The 22,883-nt window shown below is 53.1% G+C and overlaps 3 protein-coding genes across 5 annotated transcripts in view; 1 reads left to right on the forward strand and 2 right to left on the reverse strand.

Annotated features, from left to right (window-relative positions):
- The window catches only part of STK4 (serine/threonine kinase 4), a 48,536-nt gene extending 47,644 nt beyond the window's left edge, over nt 1-892 (reverse strand). For both annotated transcript variants that reach the window (XM_058814454.1, XM_058814453.1), the window contains exon 1: nt 823-892. In XM_058814454.1, coding sequence (XP_058670437.1) covers nt 823-854 — 32 coding nt within the window. In that variant the 5' untranslated portion in view covers nt 855-892. The remainder of the gene's footprint in view (nt 1-822) is intronic.
- A 92-nt stretch (nt 893-984) lies between these two features.
- On the forward strand, nt 985-5,752 carry TOMM34 (translocase of outer mitochondrial membrane 34). Its single transcript, XM_058814833.1, has 7 exons — nt 985-1,127; nt 1,208-1,307; nt 1,437-1,589; nt 2,139-2,299; nt 2,566-2,710; nt 3,330-3,456; nt 4,700-5,752. The coding sequence occupies exons 1-7, from the start codon at nt 1,004-1,006 to the stop codon at nt 4,796-4,798; spliced, it is 909 nt and encodes a 302-aa protein (XP_058670816.1). The 5' UTR covers nt 985-1,003; the 3' UTR covers nt 4,799-5,752.
- A 2,757-nt stretch (nt 5,753-8,509) lies between these two features.
- Nucleotides 8,510-19,715, reverse strand: PABPC1L (poly(A) binding protein cytoplasmic 1 like). 2 transcript variants are annotated; one of them, XM_058814704.1, is made up of 15 exons: nt 19,523-19,715; nt 18,624-18,817; nt 17,973-18,088; nt 17,113-17,252; nt 16,243-16,337; nt 15,878-16,015; nt 15,319-15,414; nt 14,215-14,481; nt 13,285-13,375; nt 12,868-12,993; nt 11,766-11,905; nt 11,392-11,485; nt 10,122-10,252; nt 9,243-9,332; nt 8,510-8,678 (listed from the first exon to the last, which is right to left on the reverse strand). In XM_058814704.1, the coding sequence occupies exons 1-14, from the start codon at nt 19,713-19,715 to the stop codon at nt 9,249-9,251; spliced, it is 1,905 nt and encodes a 634-aa protein (XP_058670687.1). In that variant the 3' UTR covers nt 8,510-8,678; nt 9,243-9,248. The 2 variants fall into 2 exon arrangements, with proteins under 2 accessions (XP_058670687.1, XP_058670686.1); XM_058814703.1 differs by having other exon boundaries at nt 12,868-12,996.
- Between the last annotated feature and the right edge of the window lie 3,168 nt (nt 19,716-22,883).

Below are 22,883 nucleotides of genomic sequence, written 5' to 3' on the forward strand. Positions count from 1 at the left end.
ACACTGACGCTTCATCCCAGCTCTGCCCCGCAGCCCAGCCCGGTCTGGCAGCCCGAGATACGGCCTCACGGCTTCGTGTGGGGGTCGCCCCGAAACCCCCGAGGGTCCGGACTCGGTGTGCTCGGTGTGCCCGCTGTGCCCGGTGTGCCTGGCGTGATTGCTGTGCCCGGTGCGCCCGGTGGGCTCAGTGTGCCAGCCAGGCACCGGTGTACCCGGTGTGCTTGGTATGCCCGGTGTGCTGGGTGTCCCCGGTGTCCCCGGTGTGATCGCTGGGCCTGGTTTGCCCAGCTTGCCCGGCACGCCGGGTGTGCTCGGTGTGCCCGGTGTCCTCTGTGTACCCGGTGAGCCCAATGTGCTCGCTGTGCCCGGTGTACTCGCTGTGCCCGGGCACGGCGGGAAGGCGGTAGTGCCAGGGCTGGGCACCGCTCCCGGACACGGCACCGGGGGCACAGACCCGCACAAAACTCACCCAAGGAGAGACGCGACAGGAGAACAAGTGACCGGGGCAGCGTCACCCCACGGGTACGGGCCAGCACAGCTCGTACAGCCGCGGCAGCCGGCGGGAGCTCCCGCAGCAGCGCGGGCAGCGCCTTGTCCCCAGCGTTCCGGTTTCAGCCGTTTTCCCGCACCTGAGTGCGGGGCTGTCCCAGCAGGGACCTGCCCGGTGCCAGGGGCTGCTGCCCACGGCCCCGCGGCTCCGGAGAACCGAGGGGGCCGGAGCTCGGCGCGCCCGCAGCCCCGCTCCCGGCCCCGCGCCGCCAGCAAGGGGGTGACACGGGCCGGAGCATCCCCGCTCCCGGCAGGGACACACCCCGCGCTTACCGGCGCGGGTTCCGCAGCTGCACCGTCTCCATGGCGGTCTGTCGGCGAGCCGCTCCGTCCCTCACTGCTCCATGGCACCGCTCGGCCGCCGCTTCCGCCCGCCGCCGGATGCCAGCGGGGAGCGCCCGCCCCGGCTCCGGCGGCAAGGGCGCGGCTTCCCGGGCGCGGCGGCGGCGGCGCGATGGCCGCGTCCCCCGGCTCCCCCGGTGCGCTGCGCCGGGCCGGCAACGAGGAGTTCCGCCGCGGGCAGTACGGCCCGGCCGCCGAGCTCTACTCGCGGGCGCTGGCGCAGCTGGAAGCCGCAGGTAGGGTAGGGCACGGCCCGGGGCGGGCGAGCGGGCGGGCGAGCGGGGCCACCCTTCTGAATCGCGTGTGCCCCGCGCAGGGGATGCCAGCGCCGAGGAGCGCAGCGTGCTGCTGGCCAACCGCGCCGCCTGCCACCTCAAGGACGGTGCCTGCAGCCTCTGCGTGGCCGACTGTACCAGGTGAGTGAGCGGCGGGGCCGGGGACACCCGGCGGGGCCGCGGGGAGCGCTGAGCCGGTGCTCCCGGGGCGGGCGGAGAGCGGCGCGGCCCCGGGCGCGCTGGCTCACGGCGCTCTCCGCTCCGCCGCAGCGCCCTGGAGCTGGTCCCGTTCGGGATCAAGCCCCTCCTGCGGCGGGCAGCGGCGTACGAGGCGCTGGAGAGGTACTCGCTGGCCTATGTGGACTACAAGACGGCGCTGCAGGTGGACTGCTCCGTGCAGGCGGCGCACGATGGAGTCAACAGGTGAGGAACGGTGCCCGGTGCCCGCAGCTGGTGCTGCTGCTCCAGCCGTGCTCATTCCTGCTGCCCTGGCAGGACCAAGCTGGGTCCCAGGCACACGGGTCCCTGGCTGTGCTCCCTCTGCCTGCTGGTGCCTTTCGTGGTGCTGGTCGAGGTCTGGGAGTCATTGCTGTGGGACGGTTTTTGCTCTGCTCGGTGCCTGGTTTAAAGGAAATAATGAACTAAAGTTCAGTGCCCTATCCTTTAAGCCTCTCTGTGTTTACAGGCTGCTATAGTCCTGCTCTCTTTCTGGTGCTCTCTGCTTGCCAGACCGAGTGAAATGCATGGCTCTTGCTCACCTGAGCAGTCACAGCCCCAGCCCATGTCCTGTTGTGTTTTTAGCCCTGCTGGTGTGAAGAGAATCTTTTTGCAAATGTCCTGTCTATAGAACAAACCTAGAGATGCATGTAAAGAAATCAGAGAGATGCTGTTCTTAATGCACAAGCCAGGTTAAAAGTGACCTGGCTGGTACTGCATGGCCCAGCCAGGGTGACTGGGAGCTGTCTCTTCCAGGATGACTAAAGCCCTGCTGGAGAAGGATGGTGTGAACTGGCGTCAGAAGCTGCCACCGATCCCCACAGTGCCTGTTTCTGCCCAGACGAGGTGGAGCGCTCCTTCTGCCCAGGCCCCTGGGGCAAACACTCCTCCTGCAGCTGCACCACGGGGAGAAGGAGGTGGGAACGTGCCCTTGGGCTGGGCAGAGAGCCCTGGAGTCCCAAGGGTGATGAACAAGACAGCTGCCACACCTGCTTGGTGTGTCTGCAGCCAGGGCTGAGGCCTGGAGAAACCCAGGCCTGGTTCTGCCACAGCCTTTTCAGTTGATTCTGGTTTCTTTGATGTCTGTGTGTCTTGCTTCTGGTATAGGGATATTTGTTTTCTGTGAGGCTGTGGTATTCCTGTTGGTTTTATAGAGTTCTGTATCCTTTCACACCATTTCCAGACAAGACTGCTGCTGGCATGGAAAGAGCTAGAGTGCTTAAGGAAGAAGGAAATGAATTAGTGAAGAAAGGAAACCATAAAAAGGCAGTAGAGAAGTACACTGAGAGTTTAAAGCTCAACAAGGAATGTGCAACTTACACCAACAGGTACTGTTCAGCTCTTTGCCCAACTATTTCTTGGACCTGTATGAAAACCACCATGACACTTCCTGGCAGATCTATTTAATATTTGCTCCCAAACTAATGAATAAAACTAAAACCACCCCCTCAGGTTCACCCCAAGTGCAGCCTCCCCTGTAGTGTAACATTCTTTGATCAGGTAGTACAGAACCCCCTGGAGACACTCCCCTCTGGGCTGCCAGGGCATTTCTGCCTTGACTGCTTTGTCTGACAGGACTAGGGTATGTTGAGTGGTCTCTCCTCTCCTAAAAACCTCAAACTGCTGTTCTTAAACACTCAAAGTACTTGTAAGGCAGTTGCAGCAGGCAGAGCAGGTGCTGCACTGGCAGAGGCAGGAACCTGCATCCTCCAAGTGCAAGCACACTTTGTCTTTATGGCAGGTTGCTCTAAACATCTTCCTTTTTGTTTCTTTGAAAACCAATTCCTTTTTTCCCTCCCTGTAAATGAAACAAACTTGAGCTCCAGAATAAGATGGCACAACACACGAGGATGGTTTTGGAGGCCAGCTCTGTGGTGCCCTGGCAGCTGCTCTGTTGTGGCTCTGGATGCTGCCAAAGGTCTCTGAGCAGGTGTGTGTGTGTTGCAGAGCTCTCTGTTACCTGAGCCTGAAGCAATACAAGGAAGCAGCACAGGACTGCACTGAAGCTCTCAAGTTGGATCCTAAGAATGTCAAGGCACTCTACAGGCGTGCTCAAGCACTTAAAGAGCTGAAGGTAAGTCAGTTGTTTCTGCAGGGCTTTAGGCTAGGACTTGATGGCTGTTGGTGCATGATCAGAGCCAGAGATACCCTTTAGGGCTTGTTCCTGTGCTAGAGAACCTCTGCCGTCAGACCTTTAAGGACTAAGAGTCAGACATCACACTTTGCTGTTTGAATCTCATGAGTTTGTCAGCATTAGGTCCTATTTCTTAAGATACTGAAGGCAACTGTTTTTCACAGAATCAGACTGTGCTGAGTTAGAAAGGGCCCACTGGGACTCTTGAGTCCAGCTCCTCACCCTGCACAACACCACCCCCAGCAATGATACCCTGAGTGTTGTGCAAACTCTTATTGGGGTCTGTCAGGCTTGGTGCTGTGACCACATCCCTGGGGAGCCTGGTCCATTGCCCACCCACCCTCTGGCTGAAACCTTTTCCTAATACACAACCCAGAGCTCCCCTGACACAACTTCAGGCCATTCCCACAGATCCTGTCCCTGGTCCCCACAGACACCAGGGTTGTGTTGAGGTTTATCTTTTTGTCTCACGAGGAATGCAGGAGTCTGTACTGGAGTACACATTGCATTGGTGTTGGACTCAGAATGCACTTGAGTGATGAAATTATCATTTTAGCCCTCGTTTGAACATGTTTTAGAATAGCTACATCAATGCCAGTGCTTGAGCAGTCACAGAGAGGGAGTCACAGGCTTGACTGTGCTGTCTTTGCCTCTGTTGCTGGGCAGTAGTTCTGCCTTAGACTTTTTTAATGCACTACCCCTTCTGTCACGGATGTATTTTATGAAAAATCCTTTCAATAGGATTTTTCTCCTGAGAGAAGCTGAGAGGCCTCAGAAATGAAATATCAACAAGAATTATCTGCTGTGAAATGCAACAGGTGCATCTTTGATTGGTCTCATGTGGTTGTCTCTAATTAATGGTCAGTCACAGTCCAGCTATCTTGGACTCTGTGGTCAGTCACAAGATTTTATTATCATTCCTTTCTATTTCTTGCTAGCCTTCTGATGAAATCCTTCTTCTATTCTTTTAGTATAGTTTTAATATATAATTTTCTTTTAATACATATAATAAAATAATAAATCAGCCTTCTGAAACATGGAGTCAAGATTCTCATCTCTTCCCATGTCAGAGTTGCCTGCAAATTCAACACCCCTTCACTTTCTAGGATTTCATATTAATGAAATAAAATATATATGAAATAAATTATTAATGAAATAAAAATATAAAATATTCTCTTTCTAGGATTACAAATCAAGTATTGCTGACCTCAAGAGCTTGTTGAAAACTGAACCAAAGAACACAGCTGCACTGAGATTACTGCAAGAACTGAACAGAGCCTAGGGTAACCAAGCAACCAGGAAAGCTTGCTTTTCCACTGCAGAGAAAAGCTTTCTCCCTTCTGCTGTTGATACAGGGACCAGTCAATGCAGGATTGGTGTTAAATCTATCTTCCAGTGCTGCTGAGATCTGAGAGGTTCTGTACCAGCACAATGATTGCTAAGACATAATCTGTATCAAACTCTATTCAGCTGGCTCTGTGATCATGCATAGCTTTAGTGCCCCTCCCCAAGAGGCATTTAGGTTCATTTTCCTGGTTGAAGTCAACTCGCCTCTAACTATATTGGCCTCAGGGACTCTTTACATGCTGGCTAAGATGCACAGGAGTGGCTGTTCCTGTCTGAAGAGCTACAAGCAGAGGGGTTTTAGTCCTTATTCAGGTGACAGTTTTGCTGCATTTGTGCTGCTATTACTGAAAGAAAGTGGCTGCAAGAACTGCTGTAGTTGCCAGAGCACCACATACCCTTCTTGTGGCAGGGGCACAGTTACTGCACAGGGCCAAGCTTGTTGCCTCTCCCCCCTTGATGCCTGCTGGCCCTCAGCTGGGTTCTGCTGCTTTGTGTGGCTGGGCAGATGTTTACAGTAGCAGCTTTCTTGAATTATTCTGCACATTTAAGAGAACAGCAGCAAGTTCAGCCTGCCTTGTTACACTGTGCACTATTCTTTCAGATTCTGGGTGCTTGGGAATTTTGCAATGGTTTTTTTTGTCTTGTGTTTTTTGTAAAGAAAAAACAAACAAAAAAAAAACACTTTAGCTCCTCTGTGCCTTTTGGAGCAGTTGCTATGGGGTGTTACAGGGAGGAAAATACACAGTAACACCCCAGTTGAGGTCTGGCTTACTACTTCAATGCATGTTTAAATTTCTCCTCATCTGATATTGATGGCACTGATTTTAAATGGTAGATAAAGAGATACTTGGAGTTACTTTGTGAACTGTTAAAACCTGTTCTCATTAAAGCCATGTTTATTTTCACTCTAGGACTGTGTTTTTTGTGATGGATGGAATAGGGGAAGGGAAACACTTGTTTAACCATTTCATCCTGTCCCCTCTGTTTGGCAGAGGACTTCAGGCACTGTACGGGGCTTTGCTCTTTCAGACAGTGACCTCAGCTCATAGTTGCTATTAAAGTTAAGAGTTCAGAGAGCCAGAAAGCTCCAGGGACACTGGGGCTGGGAAAGGCATGCCAAGGAGAGCACAGCACTGCATCAGGGTTTCCAACCCTTGCTCAGCCTTGCACTCTGCCTCAGCTAGTAAGATGCTGGCCAATGCTGACCTGATCCAACTCATAATACAGAATAATAAGATTAGATAATAAGCTAGCCCTTGGTCAGGGTTCAAAAATATTTGTTTCCCACCTTGCCTCTGCCAGCAGTGTTTCAGGCAGGTACCCCACTGAATTGAATTTTGAGAGCAATCCCTCTAATGCCATTGAAGACAAAGACCTCTTACCTTAGCCTGACATTAAACAGCTTTTTGCTGTTCCCAGGGCTGTACTCCATCAGCTGTGATGTGCCAGGGCTTGGAACAAGTCCTCCCTGAGGGGCACAGATTGCTCCATTCACTCCATTCCTGCTTCTAAGCATGGCAGCTCCATTGATCCCACAGCCAGCCCTCGCCCAGGCTGTTGGGGCAGCTGTGATGGATTCCAGGGTGGGAAAGCACACAGCAGAGAAGCACTAGGAGTGGGAGTCCAGGAGTAGGACTGGCTTCACCAGTTGAGAGCTCTCCTTTTGGCAGCCCTGCTGGTCCCTGACTGGCAGACACCTGCACTGCTCAACAGCAGCTCATTGCAGCACCCTTAAGCAGCAGCAGTCACCATCCCTTTCCCCTCAAAACTGCAGGTTTTCTATACTTGATACCAAAGATTTCCCCAGCAACAGCAGCAGTGAGACACCACTGCAAGCTCAGGATCACTTCTGCTCCTGCTGAAGCACTTCTGTCGGCTGCTGTCTGTGCCGACACTGCCCAGGTAGGCAAAGGTAATGCTGGCCACAGGGACACGGAGAGGGTTTGTGACAGGGACTCACCTTCACCTGCCCCTCTCAGACACAGCAGCTGCTCCAGACTCATTTGCATTGCTGCCTCAACTCCCTAAAGCCTCAGACTGCAGCCAAGGAGCTACTCTGAATCATTTCTGTATCATCTAGAAGCTAAGTGCCAGCTTCATCTTTTCTGATCATCATTTTAAAACCTCTTGTCCTTGTTCACATCCTTTCAGAGGCTATTCTGATATCCTCATGTTCCTGGGCCCCACCTCTCATTTTAAGGAAGGCTCACCCAGCACAGCCATCTGGCACTGTGAGTGGTGTCACAGGCACACCTGGAGTGCCCTGGTACACCTGAAAAGGGCTGCAGCCAAGCTAAACAGCAGCAGAATGAAGTTTACCTGTACAGCTCCATTCCAGCTCTCCTTTTGTGCATTACACTCCTGCAAATACATGCTTTTCCTCTAGACACCAAGCAGAAAAGCTTCCAGCCCCTGACACTTAGAGAAATAACAAATCAGGGTCCTGTATATTAAATGAATTAAAGTCCTTTATAAATATCTCACTGAGGAGATGATATCTAAACAGTGAATAGTTCAGGCTGAGGCATCCACTAAGAGGAAAATAAATATTTAAGGACATCAGAGGAAGAACTGGTGAAATGAAGGTGAAAAAAAGGAATGATGAAAAGCCCCAGTGAAGAATCCCAGTGGAGCAGAGCAGACACCATGCAGGAGCAAATGTGTAAGTGGTTCTATTAAAATGCTGGAAGGAAAACAAGAGGTAGGAGGGGTGACTCAGCAGGGAGCTGAAGGGAGAGTATGATACAGCACAGAAGGGAGATTGAGACAGCAAAAGCAGCAGAAGATGCACAGAAAGCAGGTGGGTGGTGCTGGTGGAGGTGTGCTCCTGCAGTCAAGTGAGGTCAGTGCATCAGCAGCCTCAAGCACTGAGCAGTCTCCAGGGACTGAGATTCCTTTCCTGACTAGGGAGAGCAGAGCATTAAGGCCAGGGTAAAGACAGCAGTAACAGGTCCCAGCTCCCCCTGCAAGCAGGAGGTGTCCTTGTTGGACACAATGCAGTCATGAATACTTGCAGGCTCTTCAGCGACTCCTGGAAACTTCTGCTCAGAGACACACATTGGAAATGCAGCTTTTGATTTACAGCTGCTACAACACCTCAAAAAGTTGATCTTGTGCAGCACAGACACACAGACCCTGGGGTGAGCAGCAGGAAACACTGGAGGCCATTGCTGCAGGTCTACAAGGTTCATTACTGGAGGAGAACAGCAGCAATCCATCCTGTTTTGCTTAAATCCATCCTTCTAGGGAATCAGAAAGGATTAGAGGAGCCTGTTGGTTGGCAATTTGATAATGTAATGCTCTATGTCCCTTCTGTCAGCTCTCCAGACTGACACCACACCAGCACCACCAACTTCAATCCCTCATTGCTGCAGCCTGAGTCCATCCTTCCACCTGGGAGAAGCAAAGCCTTGGCTGTCCCCCTGCCCAGGGAACTAACCCATTTGTGGATGGGGGTGGAACTATCAGCTTTTTATTGGTGTCAGCTACATGGACAAATAAAACTACAGAACCCAATAAATTCACTAAAATGATGATTCATCAGCACTCATCATTTTCTGGGCAGCTGCCCCAGGCTGGGTTCCACACCACATTTCACAAGGTGTTTTCAGTGGTGAGAAGACATTTAATGTGAGGATTTTTACAGGTGCAGGAGGAGGCAATTCTACAGGGGTTACAATACACACAAACAATAGGATGGGGCATGTGAGGACAAGCCAGGGTCACTGTATGGGCATGATTCCATCAGCATGGTGGGGTTCCTGCTCCTGTTCTTCAACAGCAACATTCTCAGGGCTTGCTCTCAGTCCCACAGCCTGCAAGAAACAGAGAACCCACACATGTAATTTTCAACTGCTAAAGGAAGAGTTTCATTCAGAAAACATGAAATTCACCTGAACTTGGATTAACACTGTTACTTTGATATCATAAATCAAGAAGATATTCCAGATATCTTCAAAGGGGTACATACAGTCTGAATTGCTTTGTTAGTGTGTCTATCCCAGCCTCAGCAGCAGGGCCTGTTCCCTGATGAAGTACACAAAGAATGTTTTATAGGGTATCTACAAAAAAAGCAAACACTGGGAACCCCCAGGAAAGATTGTGCTAGCCTCCACTAGACCTACAGAAAAGCAAGGACCTTCCCTATATTCCTTTCTGGTAGCAGAGTCATTGTCCCCATCAACATAGAAACAACCCGCACAGGTCTCTGTGGTACAGCTAAATGCAGAAAATAGAGGACGCAATTTAAGAAATGGAATATTACAGTCAAACACACTGACACTGCTCATTAAACCTTGCTTGGGCTGGATGAGAAGCCCAATCCCCAATCCCAGAGTGATAAACCAGAGGCTCCGAGCACAGCAGGGCCCAGCACCCACCTGGAGTCAGGGCAGGAAGGCCCCAGCAGGGCCCTTGTGGGCTGTCTCGGTGCTCTGGTGTGCCTGGAGAACGGTCACGGCTTCCTCGATCTGCCAACAGAGCACAAGGGGGAGGAGTGGAGCTGCTCCAGTGCAAAACTGCGCCAGGAACTCAACACTGCAGGTCCCCACAGACCCGCTCTCAAAAGGTAAAGCACTCAAATAATTACAAAATCCAAGCCTGCTCCTTCTGCAGGAGACTGATCAGCACAAAGAACTTTTCTGTCTCTTACCAAAGGAAATTCTGAGGCATCTCTCCTTTATTATCAAGTCAGAACTTGCTAGACACAAGTCAGATTTCACAGGTAAAGCTACACCTGACACCACCCAGCAGAGCCCAGGCTCCTCAAAAATACAGCAGTGGAGGAGTGAAAGCAGCTCCTGTCTCCAAGGAGCAACAAAAAGATGCAGTCAACTCGCTCCAACTACTTTGATGGGAACCAAACCTAAATATTGACCAGAATTAAGAGGGACACTCAAGAAATACTGCAGAGAGGCAGCAGTCTGCCTGGTTTCTGTTCTGAGGAAAGAGCTGCTTCCATGTAGAGATACCACCCTGCTTCTCCCCTCTTGCTTCCTAGCCACTTCCAAACCACCCTCAAGCTTGGTCTGTGTTTCAGGGAGCTGCTTCCAGCTTGTCCTTTTGCTGAGGGCAGGCAGACATCCAGGCACTGGGTGTGGTGACATCAACCTGGGGCTCCTTTTTCATTTGAAAACAAAACCAGCAGCTGCTTGCTCTTCCCACAGGGATCAATGTGCTGGGCTGTGCTCCCCTCCCTTGCAGCAGCAGGAAATCGGCCCTTTGGAGAGGGATTTGCCTGGGCACGGGGTCTGGCCTACCTTGGAGCGCAGGGAGTCTGGGGACTCCAGGAGCAGCAGCAGCTCGGAGTTGTCAATCTCCAGCAGCATCCCAGTGATCTTGCCAGCCAGAGAGGGGTGCATCACATGGATCAGAGGGTAGAGGCGCTCACCTGCTCCAAACAGCAGCCAGGGCATGAGAAACATGCAGGTCACCAGCATTTTAACCCACTGCAAGCCCTCCTCAGCCTAACTGGGACACAAGGGTGGTGATGGCGGTGGGAAAACCACTGCTCACAGGCAGAGCTGCTCCACCACGTCTCAGCCACAGGAAGCTGCTGGGTGAAGTCAGCAGCAGGCACCTACAGTGGGCACAGGGCAGTGGAGCTGGGCACTCCTGCCCACCCCTGCACAGTTTCTGCAGGAGCAGTTTCCTCCTGGGAACAAAGAGCTAGTCTGTTGTAGTCATGATATTTTCTGAAAAAATCTTTTCTTTAGGATTTTTCCTCCTGAGAAGCTGAGAGACCTCAGGAACAAAATGTAAACAATGGTTATCTGCTGCTGTGGAATGCAATAGGTGCATCTGTGATTAGTCTCATGTTGTTGTTTCTAATTAATGGCCAATCACAGTCCAGCTGGCTCAGACTGTCTGGTCAGTCACAAGCCTTTGTTACCACTCCTTTTCCATTCTTAGCCAGCCTTCTGATGAAATCCTTTCTTTTAGTATATTTTTAATATAATATATATAATAAAATAAAAAAATCTGCCTTCTGAAACATGGAGTCAGATCCTCATCTCTTCTCTCATCCTAAGACCTCTGAGAACACCACAGCCTGTGACCTGCTGTGCTTTGGCCAGGCCAAGTGATGCTGTCCCACACCAGGGCACTGCCTGTGGGCACCACAGAACACCTGAAACCCAAGGCCTGTGTGGCACAGCTGATCTTAAACCCCATGGCCACCAGGCTGTTCATCAGTGCAGGACGGCTCAGAGCTCAGGGTAACTGGAAATGCCCTGGCATGGCCTGGCAGCACAGGCAGGCTGGATGGAGCTCTGCCTCTCTGCAAAGCTTCACCAGACACTTCTCACTGTCAGGCAGCTCACGCAGACAGGGAGTGGCTTTATTGTTCCCATCCACTTCCAACACAGACTGAATTTATTATTATTTTTCTTTAAGCAGCATAATATCAGAGCAATCCCACAAAGCCTTACAGCTTCTCCCAGCAGTTAATTCTGCCCTGGTGCATGCAAGCCCATGTGCCCCCAGGGCCCTGCAGCTGGACCTGCTCCAGCAGAGCAGCCTGGCACCCACCTATCATTTGCTTCTGCTCCTGAGGGGGGGCTGCTGCAAGCAAGGATGCTGTCAGTGGCTCCTGCCCCTGGACATGCACAGCAGGTTCTCCCAGCTGGGGGGAAAAACAGGGAAGAACAGCAATCAAAGGCTGGAAGGGATATGAGTTACTTGAATTGCAGGAATGGTGCTCAATACCAGCCACAACGGGCGTTTCAGCCTTCCAAGATGCATTGTCAGTTTGCATTCAAACAGCAGCTTGCAGAAAAGCTGGAATCAAGCATTGGAGCTGTGTGGCTGCTGGATCCACAGCCCCACTCACAGAGCATGGAGATCCCTGGGCTCAGCAGTCACATTATCCCAGAACAGTAATGTCACATTTTGGTGACACTTACCTGTGGGGCCACCATGGGTGGCATGTGCCCCATGGGCTGCATGTTCCTGGCAGAGGAGGAGTACTTGTACTGCTGGGCTCCTCGTGGCAGGGCAGATGAGGAGGGCACCCGGGTGTTCGCTGTCTGTGTCCCGATGTTGACTGCAGTGGGGACAAGAACATTTGTGAGGAGGGGTCCTTAAGTGCATGCCTGTGCCAAGGAGGCTGAAGCCACAAGGACAGTGTGCTTGTTTGGAGGGCCTGAAAAGTCCTACATGGGCTCAAAGCAGCCCCCCGGTGAAAGGCAGCTTCCCCAGGACAGGCAGGCACTGCTGCCCTTGGGGTGGGGTGCTCTGGTGTTGTGCAGGGGACAGGAGAGCTGGCAAAGGCACCCACAGCTCGTCAGCCCTCCAGCAGAAACCCATCAGCAGCCAGAGAAGGGGAACAGCACTGGGCAGGGTGGGCTGTGAGACCCTTGTCTGCCTGCCCATCTTGAAGGGAGGTGAAGGCAGAGAAATGAGAGGACAATGACAAAAGGAGAAGGGACAAGACACAGACAGTCCTCCTAGTCCCAGTGCTCACTTCAGCAATTAGACACTCAGTGTCCAAAATCCCATGAAGATGGGAAGGCTGTAGGCAGTCACTGCCCCAGATGGCATGTGTGGAGGGGACACTCCAAGACCCAGGGCCAGCCTCAGCACAGCCAGGCACTGGGGGTGCCAGCAAGGTCTGGTTCTCAGCTCCAAACCCCTCTAACATCAGGCTTGGCATTGACAGCAGTTCAGCCTGTAAGATCCCTTCCTGCAACCCAAAGATCCTTTCCCACCCTCTGCTTTTGTCCAGGCACTACGCCCAGGGGCTGTGACTGCATCACCATCTAGTTTAAGGATCGTATTCAAGGTATAGCCACCAACAAGACCAATCGGCACATCAGAAACCTGTCCCATTACCTCAAAGATCCCAACCTTCCCCAAAAAGTTACATACTTAGCTCCTACAGACACTGCTCCAACTCCATCCCACCATGAGCAACCCCACAAACCAATCCATCCTATTGGGGACCTGAGCTCACAGTAAGCACCCCTGCCACCCTGGTGATACCACGGGGGTCCTTCCCCCACTCACCCACTCTCTGGGCCTGGGGGGGCACTCGGGGCACCTGGGTGGAGGCCTGTCTGGTGGTGCTGATGTTGGACAGCAGGCGCCGGGGCGGCACCGCAGCCCTCAGGATGGGGGTGGCTTCAGGGTACACTGCTACAGAGACAGAGAAACACACAGTGAAGCTGCTGGGTAGCAGAGGCATGGAAGGAGACGTGGGGAGAGTGGCTGTGGCTGGGGACAGTTCAGGAGCACCTCACCGCTGGTGTCCCTGCCAACATCTCACCTCCCGGTGCCCATCACCGTGACCCTGCACCGAATCCTGCACGCTTTCCCAAGATAAACCCTCATGGTTACACACTCCCTGCTGCTTTTAAGGCCCCTCAGTCCCTGTCTGAGCCCAGCTGGTGCCAAGAGCCCCCAGGGAGAGGCAGGCAGACTCACAGGGAGGCCGGGAGGGCTGTGCACTCCAGCGAGTGGCAGGGCGGACTGGGACAACAGGGCTGGGGCCATAGAAGGCAGCTCTGGTTTGTGGCTGGGGAAGAAGAGCACATCCAATGTGACTGGGGAGCTGAGATGAGCCAGAACTAACCCAAAGCCTCTTGGTGGCTGCTGCACACAGACAGACAAGCCAAAACCATGCTCTGCAGGCTGCCAGAGCACTTTAAAGACCGACCTCCAGCCCTGATGTCAGCATGCCCTCCAGCAGCTCTGTTTTATGCCTCCTCAGAAGCTTCTGCCCCTCTGTAACCCTTCTCCCTTGCTCTCCATGCTTCCCTCCCACCAAACTCCTCCTGCCTTCCTTCCCTAGCAGTAACTGTGAAATCCCCAGCCCATTTCTGCAGCACCAGCACCCCCACCCAGGCAGATCCCACTGGCTCCACAGGGTGTGCCTGTCACAGACATCTTTTATGGAAAATCCTTTCCTCAGGATTTTTCCTCCTGAGAAGCTGAGAGACCTCAGGAACAAAATGTAATCAATGGTTATCTGCTGCTGTGGAACGCAACAGGTGCATCTGTGATTGGTCTCATGTGGTTGTTTCTAATTAATGGCCAATCACAGTGAGCTAGCTCAGATTCTCTGTCTGAGCCACAAGCTTTTGTTATCATTCTTTCTTCTATTCTTAGCCAGCCTTCTGATGAAATCTTTTCTTCTATTATCTTAGTATCATTTTAATATAATATATATAATAAAATAATAAATCAAGCCTTCTGAAACATGGAGTCAGAAACTCATCTGTTCCCTCATCCTCAGACCCCTGTGAACACTGTCACAGTGTGCCCAGATCAGCACAACCCAAGCTCTGCTCCCCAGCCCCCTCCAGGACAAATTTGGGTCCCCATGCAAAGCTGCCACTGGGGAGCATGACTCACCTGAGGCATGGGGGGTAGGAAGTACCCCTGGGGGCTCTGGAAAGAGCCCAGGAGAGGGCCAGGCAGGGCCCTCATGGTGGCCAGCCTCTGCATGTACTGGTTGGTGAGGATGGCTTTGCGCTCCTCCTTCCGCTGCGCCAGCGCCACGTAGAGAGGCTTGGTGCTGACAATGCGCCCGTTCATCTCTGTCACCGCCTTGGTGGCCTCCTCTGGGGAGGAAAAACATACAAACCCAAAGCCTTTGCTGCGGCCACCCTCTGTCATCACCTAAAACAGGAGTAGAACAAGACAGCTCAGTCCACAGATCGCTGCAGCATCCACAGAACAGCGTGGGGTGTTTGTGTGTGTGTGAGATTCAGCCACAGGCACCCCATTTCAGCCCCCACACCCAGGGTGGGATGGATGGGACTGCACCTCTCCCACAAACGGGTTTCTCTGGGGAAGGGCAGGATTTGCTCAGGCAGTAGGTTTGGGAAATGAAGGTGGCAGAGTCTGGACCAGCCTGGGATCGGGAGCCTGTGGTCATCTGGGGGTAATCTGTGCCTCAGCCTCACAGGGCTCATGGGCCAGAAATGCTCTGGTACTGAATGCTGCAGCCAGCAAGGGATGGGGATCAGTGGGACTCAGTGCTCTGGCAAGGGCCAGGCAGCATCTGTCCCTGGCAGGTTAAAGGTAGCTGACTTTAAAGTCAGACCATCCCTTACATGTTGCCTTCCAGAGAATCCTGACACCAGTGCCAGTGAAAAGAGTGACACGTCCATGGTGTTCCAAAATGCCAGACATCAGCATGTCACCCCCTGTCCTGAGAGAGGTGGCCTGTGGGTCATTTTCATTGTACCAGTGTCACAGAGCAGTTGGGCAATATTCAGAATGCTGCAGCTGTAAGGTCCCATAGCTGGCACCTCACCAGGGCTGGGGTAATTCAATAAAGCTACCAAATATTTGCTCCTCAGGACAGTGTGAAGTGAAGCAGTATGTCCCTTACACCTGGCTTGAGATCCAAGCCATCAGCAGGGAAGTATAATTCAACAGGATAATAACCCCTACCCATCCCCAGGGGCTGAGTGCACTGGTTTACTGACCCCAGGAGCTCCAGTCCCTCACCTTGGCACTGGTGATGGTGCCATAGGGGGAGAACTCCTTCCTCAGCCTCTCATCGTCTATTCCATCATCCAAGTTCTTCACATACAGGTTGACCCCCTGCACAGAGGTGAAAAAAAAAGCAGCTCGGCATCCCAAAGTTTACAGCAGTTTGTCACACTGGATGCTCATTTCAGCAGCAGCTCAGCTGGAGGGTGCGACATCTCACAGAGACATGGAGAGGGGCCAGAATTGTGGATAAACTCTACTCAAAATACAAACATCCCAAGTGAAGAGGGCACCCACACCATCACTGGGAACCTGCTGAACCTCATGAAGCTGTCTCATTTCCAGACTAATATTTCTGGAAATTGGCAGACCCATATGTTCACCTCTCAACACCATCCTGGGTTAAATCTCTCCTCTTTCCTGATGTTGCTTCCCAGGCCATTCCCAGGCAGTGACTGACCCCTCATTGCAGGAGGTGCCCACCATGCTGATGCGCTCTGGAGAGCTCTGCGCAGTCCCAAGCTGAGTGCCCCTGTTGCAGGCCTGCAGGATGGAGCCCCCTGCTCTCCCTTACCTGGTACCTGTTCACCCTCTCTTGCTTCATCTGCTCGAATTTCCTCTTGAGCTCGCTCTGGCGCTCCAGCCGCTTCTGGGCACGGCCCACGTACAGCACGCGCCCGTTGAGCTCCTTCCCGTTCATGTCAGCCACGGCCTGCCGGGGAGAGAAGGGTCTCAGACAGCGGGGAGCCCCCGGCCACAGCTCTGCTCTCACCCACCACCCCAGGGCAGCCCCAGCACGAGCACAGAGCTGCTCCCCTTGCCAGATCCTGCCCATCCAGGTACCCAGTGCCAGCTCCCAGACAGGCACAAAGCTGGTGAGGTGAGGACATCACCAGGTGACAGTCCCAGGAGAGAGATGGGCAGTGAGAAGCCTCTTGCCTTCTGGGCTTCCTCGTGCTTCTCAAAGTTGACGAACCCGAAGCCCTTTGAGCGGCCGCTGCTGTCCATCATGACCTTGACACTCAAGGTTTTTCCTGCAGCCGAGAAGGAAAGCACAGTCTGAGTGGTGCCCAGTGAGGGGGTGCTCCCAGTGTGCAGAACTGTGCTGGGAACCACCATGGGAGACCAGCCCAGCAAGGACACTGGGCAGCCAGGGCAGCTGGAGGAGCCCAGCAGGACAGACCGCTGGATCCCCATGACACAGGGACAGCAGGCTGTGTGGTTTGGTGAGGGTTATACCTCCAACCCAGGCTGCTGCTCTCATTGCCCTGGGCTCTTCAGCCAATGCAGGGAGTTCCTTTGGCTAAAAAATCTCATCTCCTTTACATATGAGCACAGATTGGGTTCATATGAAGGATAACCACAAGTTACTTGGGATGACACTGACCAAGTATGGCCCATGGATTGGCACAACACTAAAACCCATCACAAGAGGCATCCTCTAGCAGTGGACTAAACTGAAAAATTGATTTATTTTAAATTCAGACTCCACAATTCTTATTCCCAGGGTTCCTGTAACCCCACAGTATGCAATAACAAGACAACTTAAAAAAAACCGTCCAAGAAAGAAAAAACATACTTTTTCCAAGACAGTACCAAGGACAAGTTGTCCTCTGTCACAGCAGGGAAGCACATGTAACATCCTGACAAGTGAAGTGACTGCAGTTTTTTTGTGTGGGGGATGTTTAAACAAGTCACATCTCACAAGAAAAGGGGCTGCTATTTCAGCCAAACACTCCCCCACCCTTCCTTTTAGGCTGCCCCAACTCCAGTTTATCAGACATGAGGATATTTCAACAACACACTCACCAAACTTGGAGAATATTTCCCTCAGTCTGTCATCATCCATGTCATCCCCAAAGTTTTTGATGTAGACATTGGTGAATTCTATAGCCCTAGCCCCAACCTCTGCCTCGCGCTCTTTGCGGGATTTGAAATGTCCAACAAACCTGTGGGAAGGAAGGAAGGGCCTCAAACCCTGCATGCCCCCTGCAGAGGGAAGATGGACTCAGGCACATCTGTCACAGCAGAGCACAAGAGAGATCCCATCACCTCAGGCCATGCTTTGCTCACCCACAGACTCACCGGGAGTTTCACATACAGCTCCTTCAGCATGTCCCACTCTGGTGCGCATGTACCCAAACTCCCCATTGTCACTGCCAAAAGTAGGGATGTGTCACCCCAGGAGACATCAAGAGACTTCAAAGGATGCCACCACCACAAAAGACCCCAAAGGGCACCACCAAGTGCCAGCTCTGTTCCTCCAAAGTGATCTCCAACACTCTGGGCAGCCCTTGCCTCTGTGGGATGTAGAGTGAGGTGATGCAATGCAAACAGAGAGAGGAACGACAAAACCTCTTCCTGCCCAGATTATCTGATGGCAACAGCCAAGATCAGGGACCAGCTCCACTTTGTGGGCATCTCCTCAGCAATAAAACCCAGCCTGAGGCTGGACTCCTTCCCCACCATCTGGGAGCAGCTCCAAACCACTATCACACTTCCCCCAGCACCCACCACAAGTGACTCACTGTCCCAGAGAGCTGCCATGCCCAGCAGGGATGGAAAAGGGAAGAACACAGAGCAGCAGGAAGGGGATGCCTGATAGTGCCAGAGAAAGGAGTCTGGGCTCTGCACTTGGCTCTGCTCCTCCCTTGCCTTGGTCCACTTACACCTTCCTGTCATTGAGCAACATCCCATTCATGGTCTCAATGGCCCGAGTTGCTGCCTCATGAGTCTCAAAGTGGACAAAGCCATAGCCACGGGATCCATTTTCATCACAAACCACCTGCAAACACAGCAGAGGGGCAAAGGAAAGAGACAGACACTGTGTTTCTCCATGTTTGTACATGAATACATCATAGGAAAATCCAGCTCCATTTTCCAGGGGCATTTTCCCTCCCTGACATCCTGCTCCCACTGCAGCTGAGCTCTTTTGGGATGTTGGCAGCAGGTCAGGGAGGTGGGCAATCCCAGGACCAGATCCATGCTGCCTTATATGGTATCCAGGAACTTAGGGAGGTGGGCAATCCCAGGACCAGATCCATGCTGCCTTATATGGTATCCAGGAACTTATGGCTCCCCAAGACCCACTGGTGCACTGAGCTGGAGCAGAATGGCACATAACATCCCTGTGCAGGGACTGGGGGAAAAGCCCCCATTCTGAGGGGGAACATAGCAAAGCCTTTCGGCTTCAAAGCAGCTGGGAATTTAATAGAGATGTTGTGGGAAGTGAAATGAGAAAGGGAATTCCAGCTGGCTGGAGCATGCTTCCAGGGCTGGGGCAGCTCTGCAGCAAGTCCTCTCCTGCAGGGCACACCTACCTTGCATGACAGGATGTTTCCAAAGGTAGAGAATGTGTCATACAGGGCTTTGTTATCAATGGAGTCATCCAGGTTCTTGATGAAGATGTTTCCAACCCCTGATTTCCTGAGCCCGGGGTCCCGTTGGGACCACATGATGCGGATGGGCCGGCCTTTGATCACCTCGAAGTTCATGGTGTCCAGGGCTCGCTCAGCTGGCAAAGGAGGGGGAGGAGAGGGGAGTAACACACACAGATCTGCCTCACACTCTGCAGCAGCTGAGCCGGGCACAGGAACGGGGACAGGGGCTTGTTAACCTAAATGGGACAGGCAGCTCTGCTCCCCACCCCTCCAGCCACACCACTCCTTGACTAATTACTTCTTTTCTCTCCAAAGGCACGCCTGACTACCAAGGATCAGCCATTTCACAACAAGCTCCAGTCTGGCAGATGCCCAGCTAATTCACCCAGTAAGGATTTTGGTCTCTAGGGCAACTAAATCAACACCTTCCCATCATTACAGCCTCACTTCAGCCTGGAACACCTTCCAATTACAGCACTGTGTCATGGCAATGCCTGCCAGGGGAGCGGCCTCACTTTACACTGTGAGCCAGTGGGCAGCTGGGCACCCCAGGGGAGGGGCAGAAGGGGTTTTGGTGCCCTTCTCTGATGGAGAAGAAGGAGGGAGGCCACTCCTGCAAGTCACCTTCAACCCCTCACCAGAGCCCAACAGCTGCATCTTTTCCCAGATACTGAGAAGAGATGGAAGCAGGATGGGTCACCATCAGAGAGAAGGCTGGGGTTAGTTAGAACCAAGCCCCAAGAGCAATGCAGCCATTCAGACAGCAGCTCCCCCCTCTCCCAAGGCCCACCCAAGTCCCTGCTGTGAGGCAGCTCCTCAGAGCTGCACGAGGAACCTACCATCCACAGGCTGCTGGAAGTTGATGTAGGCGTAGCCCAGCGAGCGGCGCGTGGCCACGTCCCGGCACACCCGGATGGACATGATGGGCCCAGCAGGAGAGAACTTCTCATACAGCATGGCTTCAGTCACATCTGGGTGCAGGTCTCCCACGTAGAGAGAGGCTAAGGGATAGCCAGGGCCACTGGCATTCATGGTCACCCACAGAGCTCAGCTGCAGGAGGAGACAGACCCGAGGCTGCAGGGCACAGGTTTCAGATTGCCTGTGCAATCACAGACCCACACTGGGGCTGGCCCGATTGCAGCAACATAAGTCAAAGCAATGCCCTTCCCTTCCCACCAGCAGCACTAGGATCAGGAACGCCCCAAGGAAGCTGCAATATCAAAGCTTTCCAGGACATAACAATTTTGGTGCAAAAGTTGAGCTGGAGTGGTGTGCACCTCACAGCCCTTGCACACCCCGGAAGGAAGCAGAGGGACACACTACACACACAGAGATTTGCTCCTTAAAACACTCAAACCCCAAGAGGAACAAAATGGAGTTTAATTTCTCAGAAGATAAACAGCCCTTCTCCACTAGAGACTTTCATTTTAACTCCTTAATGGCTCCCTCCAGCTGGGGCAGACCCGAGGACCGGGGGTTTGTATTGATGGCCAGGGAGCAGAAATGCAGCCCACTGCTCCCTGCAGACACCTCCATCTCTAACAAGGCAGACACAGGGTTTTAGCCACCCCTTCCTTGTTTCTCAGCCTGTTGACTACTGTTTCCATAGCAGGCAAATTGATGCTCAGTCTCTGCCTGGTTTCAGTTGAGTATAAAGTTTTGTGTGAAGACAACAGTCAGTGCTTGAGACCCCCCAGGCTAGGAACACAAAAATGGAAGTCTTGCCCCACAAGCGTATACATCCACCCTTGGGGCTCTTACCTTAAAGCTCAAAACTCCTGAGACACTTGTTTAGACACCTATAGATACCCAAAATTAATACACATATATAGGAGAGGTGCATCGAGCAATCCCCCAGCCAAAGGCAGATCCCCACGATGGAGCCGCGCACCGGCTCCGTGACACAGCCCCGCTCCTCGCACCGCCCTGAGACTCCCCCCCACAAAACCAAACCCAGGGTAACAGAGCACCCCCAGCGCCCCTCTGGAACCAGCGGGGCACGGAGGGAAGGGAGCTCAAACGGGGAGGAGGCGGCCGAAGCGGCGATGCGGGGAGCGGCCGGGCGGAGGCGGCACAGCCCCGCCGGGAGCCCCGCGCAGCGCACAGCGCCGGGAGGAGCGGGGCTCACCCTGCCCGAGCCCCCCGCCCCGGAGAAATGGCCCCGGCGGCGGAGCTGGGCACTGGGAGCCGGCCCCGCACTCACAGCAAGCGCTCGGCGGTACCAGCCCCGCACTCACACCGAGCGCCCGCCGGTACCAGCCCCGCACTCACACCGAGCGCCCGCTGAGGCAGCACCGCTCCACCGCGGCTGCCGGCACCGGGCGCTTCTTCCGCGGCGGCCCCGGGGGCGGGACGGAACCCCCGCCCACCGCCCCACCCCGGCCAGGTGCGGAGCGGACACCCCGCGGGCAGGGCAGGGCAGGGGCGGCTCCCGCGGGGCTGACGGCTCAGGGGTTCGGCAGGTGCAATGCAGCTCCTCATCTTTGCGAATCGCAGCTCCTGCGCATCGCCTGCCTTCCCAAAGGGGAATTGAGCTGCGTGTCACCCCGGAACGCTGACAGCGCGTCCCACCCACGCGCTTTTAGGAAATTGCATTCACCTTCTGACATATAATTCTCTGAGGTGAAGGAGTTCAGGCAGGAGCCGTACACAGCTGGGTTACAAACCCCTCATCACCGGGAGCTCATGCATTTCTGAATTCCACAGCAGGACCCAACAAAGAGCCAGGGAATATGGCCTCTGCCGCCATCACCTCTTGTCTGTACGGCCCAGGAGTTCTGTGAGCTCCCTTTCACCCACTGAGATCACACCCCAGCTGTTCTGTGATTGTGCTGCTGAAACGCCGGATGAAAGCACACAGGAACCTCCAGCCGCAGGCAGTGCAATTCCAAAGCAGCTCCCATGGCATCCGGCTCCACCCATCCTGCACCCTCGGAAGGGTCAGCTGTGAGGCAATCAGAACCACCACCTTCAAAAACCTTCTAGTGGTTTCCCACACCACGAGGCCTCACCTGAAGGTCAGATCAGCATCAGCACCAAGAATGAGAAGCTGAAGTAGCAACAGTTGGATGAGTCAAACATGTTGAGAGCACCTGCACTCTTACTGTGGCTGGGCCACCTGCAGTGTCCTTTCCCAGAAAGACAGAATTAAATAAAAAATGGAAACACCCCCTCAACTCATCAGTGCTGCAGACCAGCCTCCTCAGCTCATGATTTCCCCAAAAGAGACAGCCAGGATGAGAGATGTTATGTGAAAAGACTAAGACAGGAGGTGGTCTCTGAACAGGAGCAGCCAGCAGATGCAGGGATTTTTCTTCTCAGAGCTGACAATGCCATCAGCATGAATCAGACTGGGAGCTGGTGGACACTATAAAATCATTTGTGTTTTATATGTGGTATGTGCATACATTTAGATATGTCCATAAAGGCTGGAGAAAATGACAAAGTAGCAACAATTACAGACATGGAGCGACCACCATGTACAGCCATGGCACAGGGCAGAACAGCAGTCAAGCAACAGCTGGTTAGATTTTGTCCTAATTCCTTTATTGGTCAATCCAGAACGGCCAAGTGACATTTTCCACTGTGCACACTTCTGAGCAGGAACTGTCACACTCTGGGAGCAGGACCAAGCTTCCTTGAAGCTTTCAGACTGCCTGGCATCTGCTGCCTGGCTACTGCCATCCATCCCTTCACGTGCTCTTATGTCCAGTGCACCTCTGCTATTTTGCACTCTTGGTGCTCCTTTAGCACAGCCCAGTGTGAGACAAGCAGAGCTGGGTGTGCAGAGGTGAGGTCAGCCTTTTGTACAGAGAGGGTATTTAAAAGAATCCCAAGAAAAATCTCTGAATGTAACCAACAGGCTTTTGTCACTTACAGTGTGTTTGACCCTACAATATGCAATGACTCGGGGCAAGTTAAATGGTTATTCAGAGTTGCATTTAAGCCCTGCAATGGCAATGTATTCCAAGTATGCCCTTGATGAAAAAGAAGAGAAACAGAGTTTTCTCCTCCAAATCTGGGAGGGTGTGGGGGAAAGTCTCTCGTTAAAGGAATGAGTAACTCAGTATTTGTAAACCATGAATCAACTCACGCCATCCACAAACTGAAAACTGAGTATAAGTGGTGATTTTACTACCACAGGTTTCGGCACTACTATAGCAAAGACAACAGACAACCAAATGATAAAATTTTTTTTT

Source organism: Ammospiza caudacuta, chromosome 15 (assembly GCF_027887145.1).
Source record: "Ammospiza caudacuta isolate bAmmCau1 chromosome 15, bAmmCau1.pri, whole genome shotgun sequence".
NCBI classification, from domain to species: domain Eukaryota; kingdom Metazoa; phylum Chordata; class Aves; order Passeriformes; family Passerellidae; genus Ammospiza; species Ammospiza caudacuta.

Excerpts from the sequence above, each read along its gene's own strand:
- TOMM34 (XM_058814833.1), top strand. The coding sequence starts at position 1,004 with ATGGCCGCGTCCCCCGGCTCCCCCGGTGCGCTGCGCCGGGCCGGCAAC. Across the intron at positions 1,590-2,138 it reads GCGCACGATGGAGTCAACAG|GATGACTAAAGCCCTGCTGG; the intron begins GTGAGGAACGGT and ends TGTCTCTTCCAG. Across the intron at positions 3,457-4,699 it reads AAGCACTTAAAGAGCTGAAG|GATTACAAATCAAGTATTGC; the intron begins GTAAGTCAGTTG and ends TTCTCTTTCTAG.
- PABPC1L (XM_058814703.1), bottom strand. The coding sequence starts at position 19,715 with ATGAATGCCAGTGGCCCTGGCTATCCCTTAGCCTCTCTCTACGTGGGA. Across the intron at positions 18,089-18,623 it reads GAAACATCCTGTCATGCAAG|GTGGTTTGTGATGAAAATGG; the intron begins GTAGGTGTGCCC and ends CTGTGTTTGCAG. Across the intron at positions 16,016-16,242 it reads AGCACGAGGAAGCCCAGAAG|GCCGTGGCTGACATGAACGG; the intron begins GCAAGAGGCTTC and ends TCTCCCCGGCAG.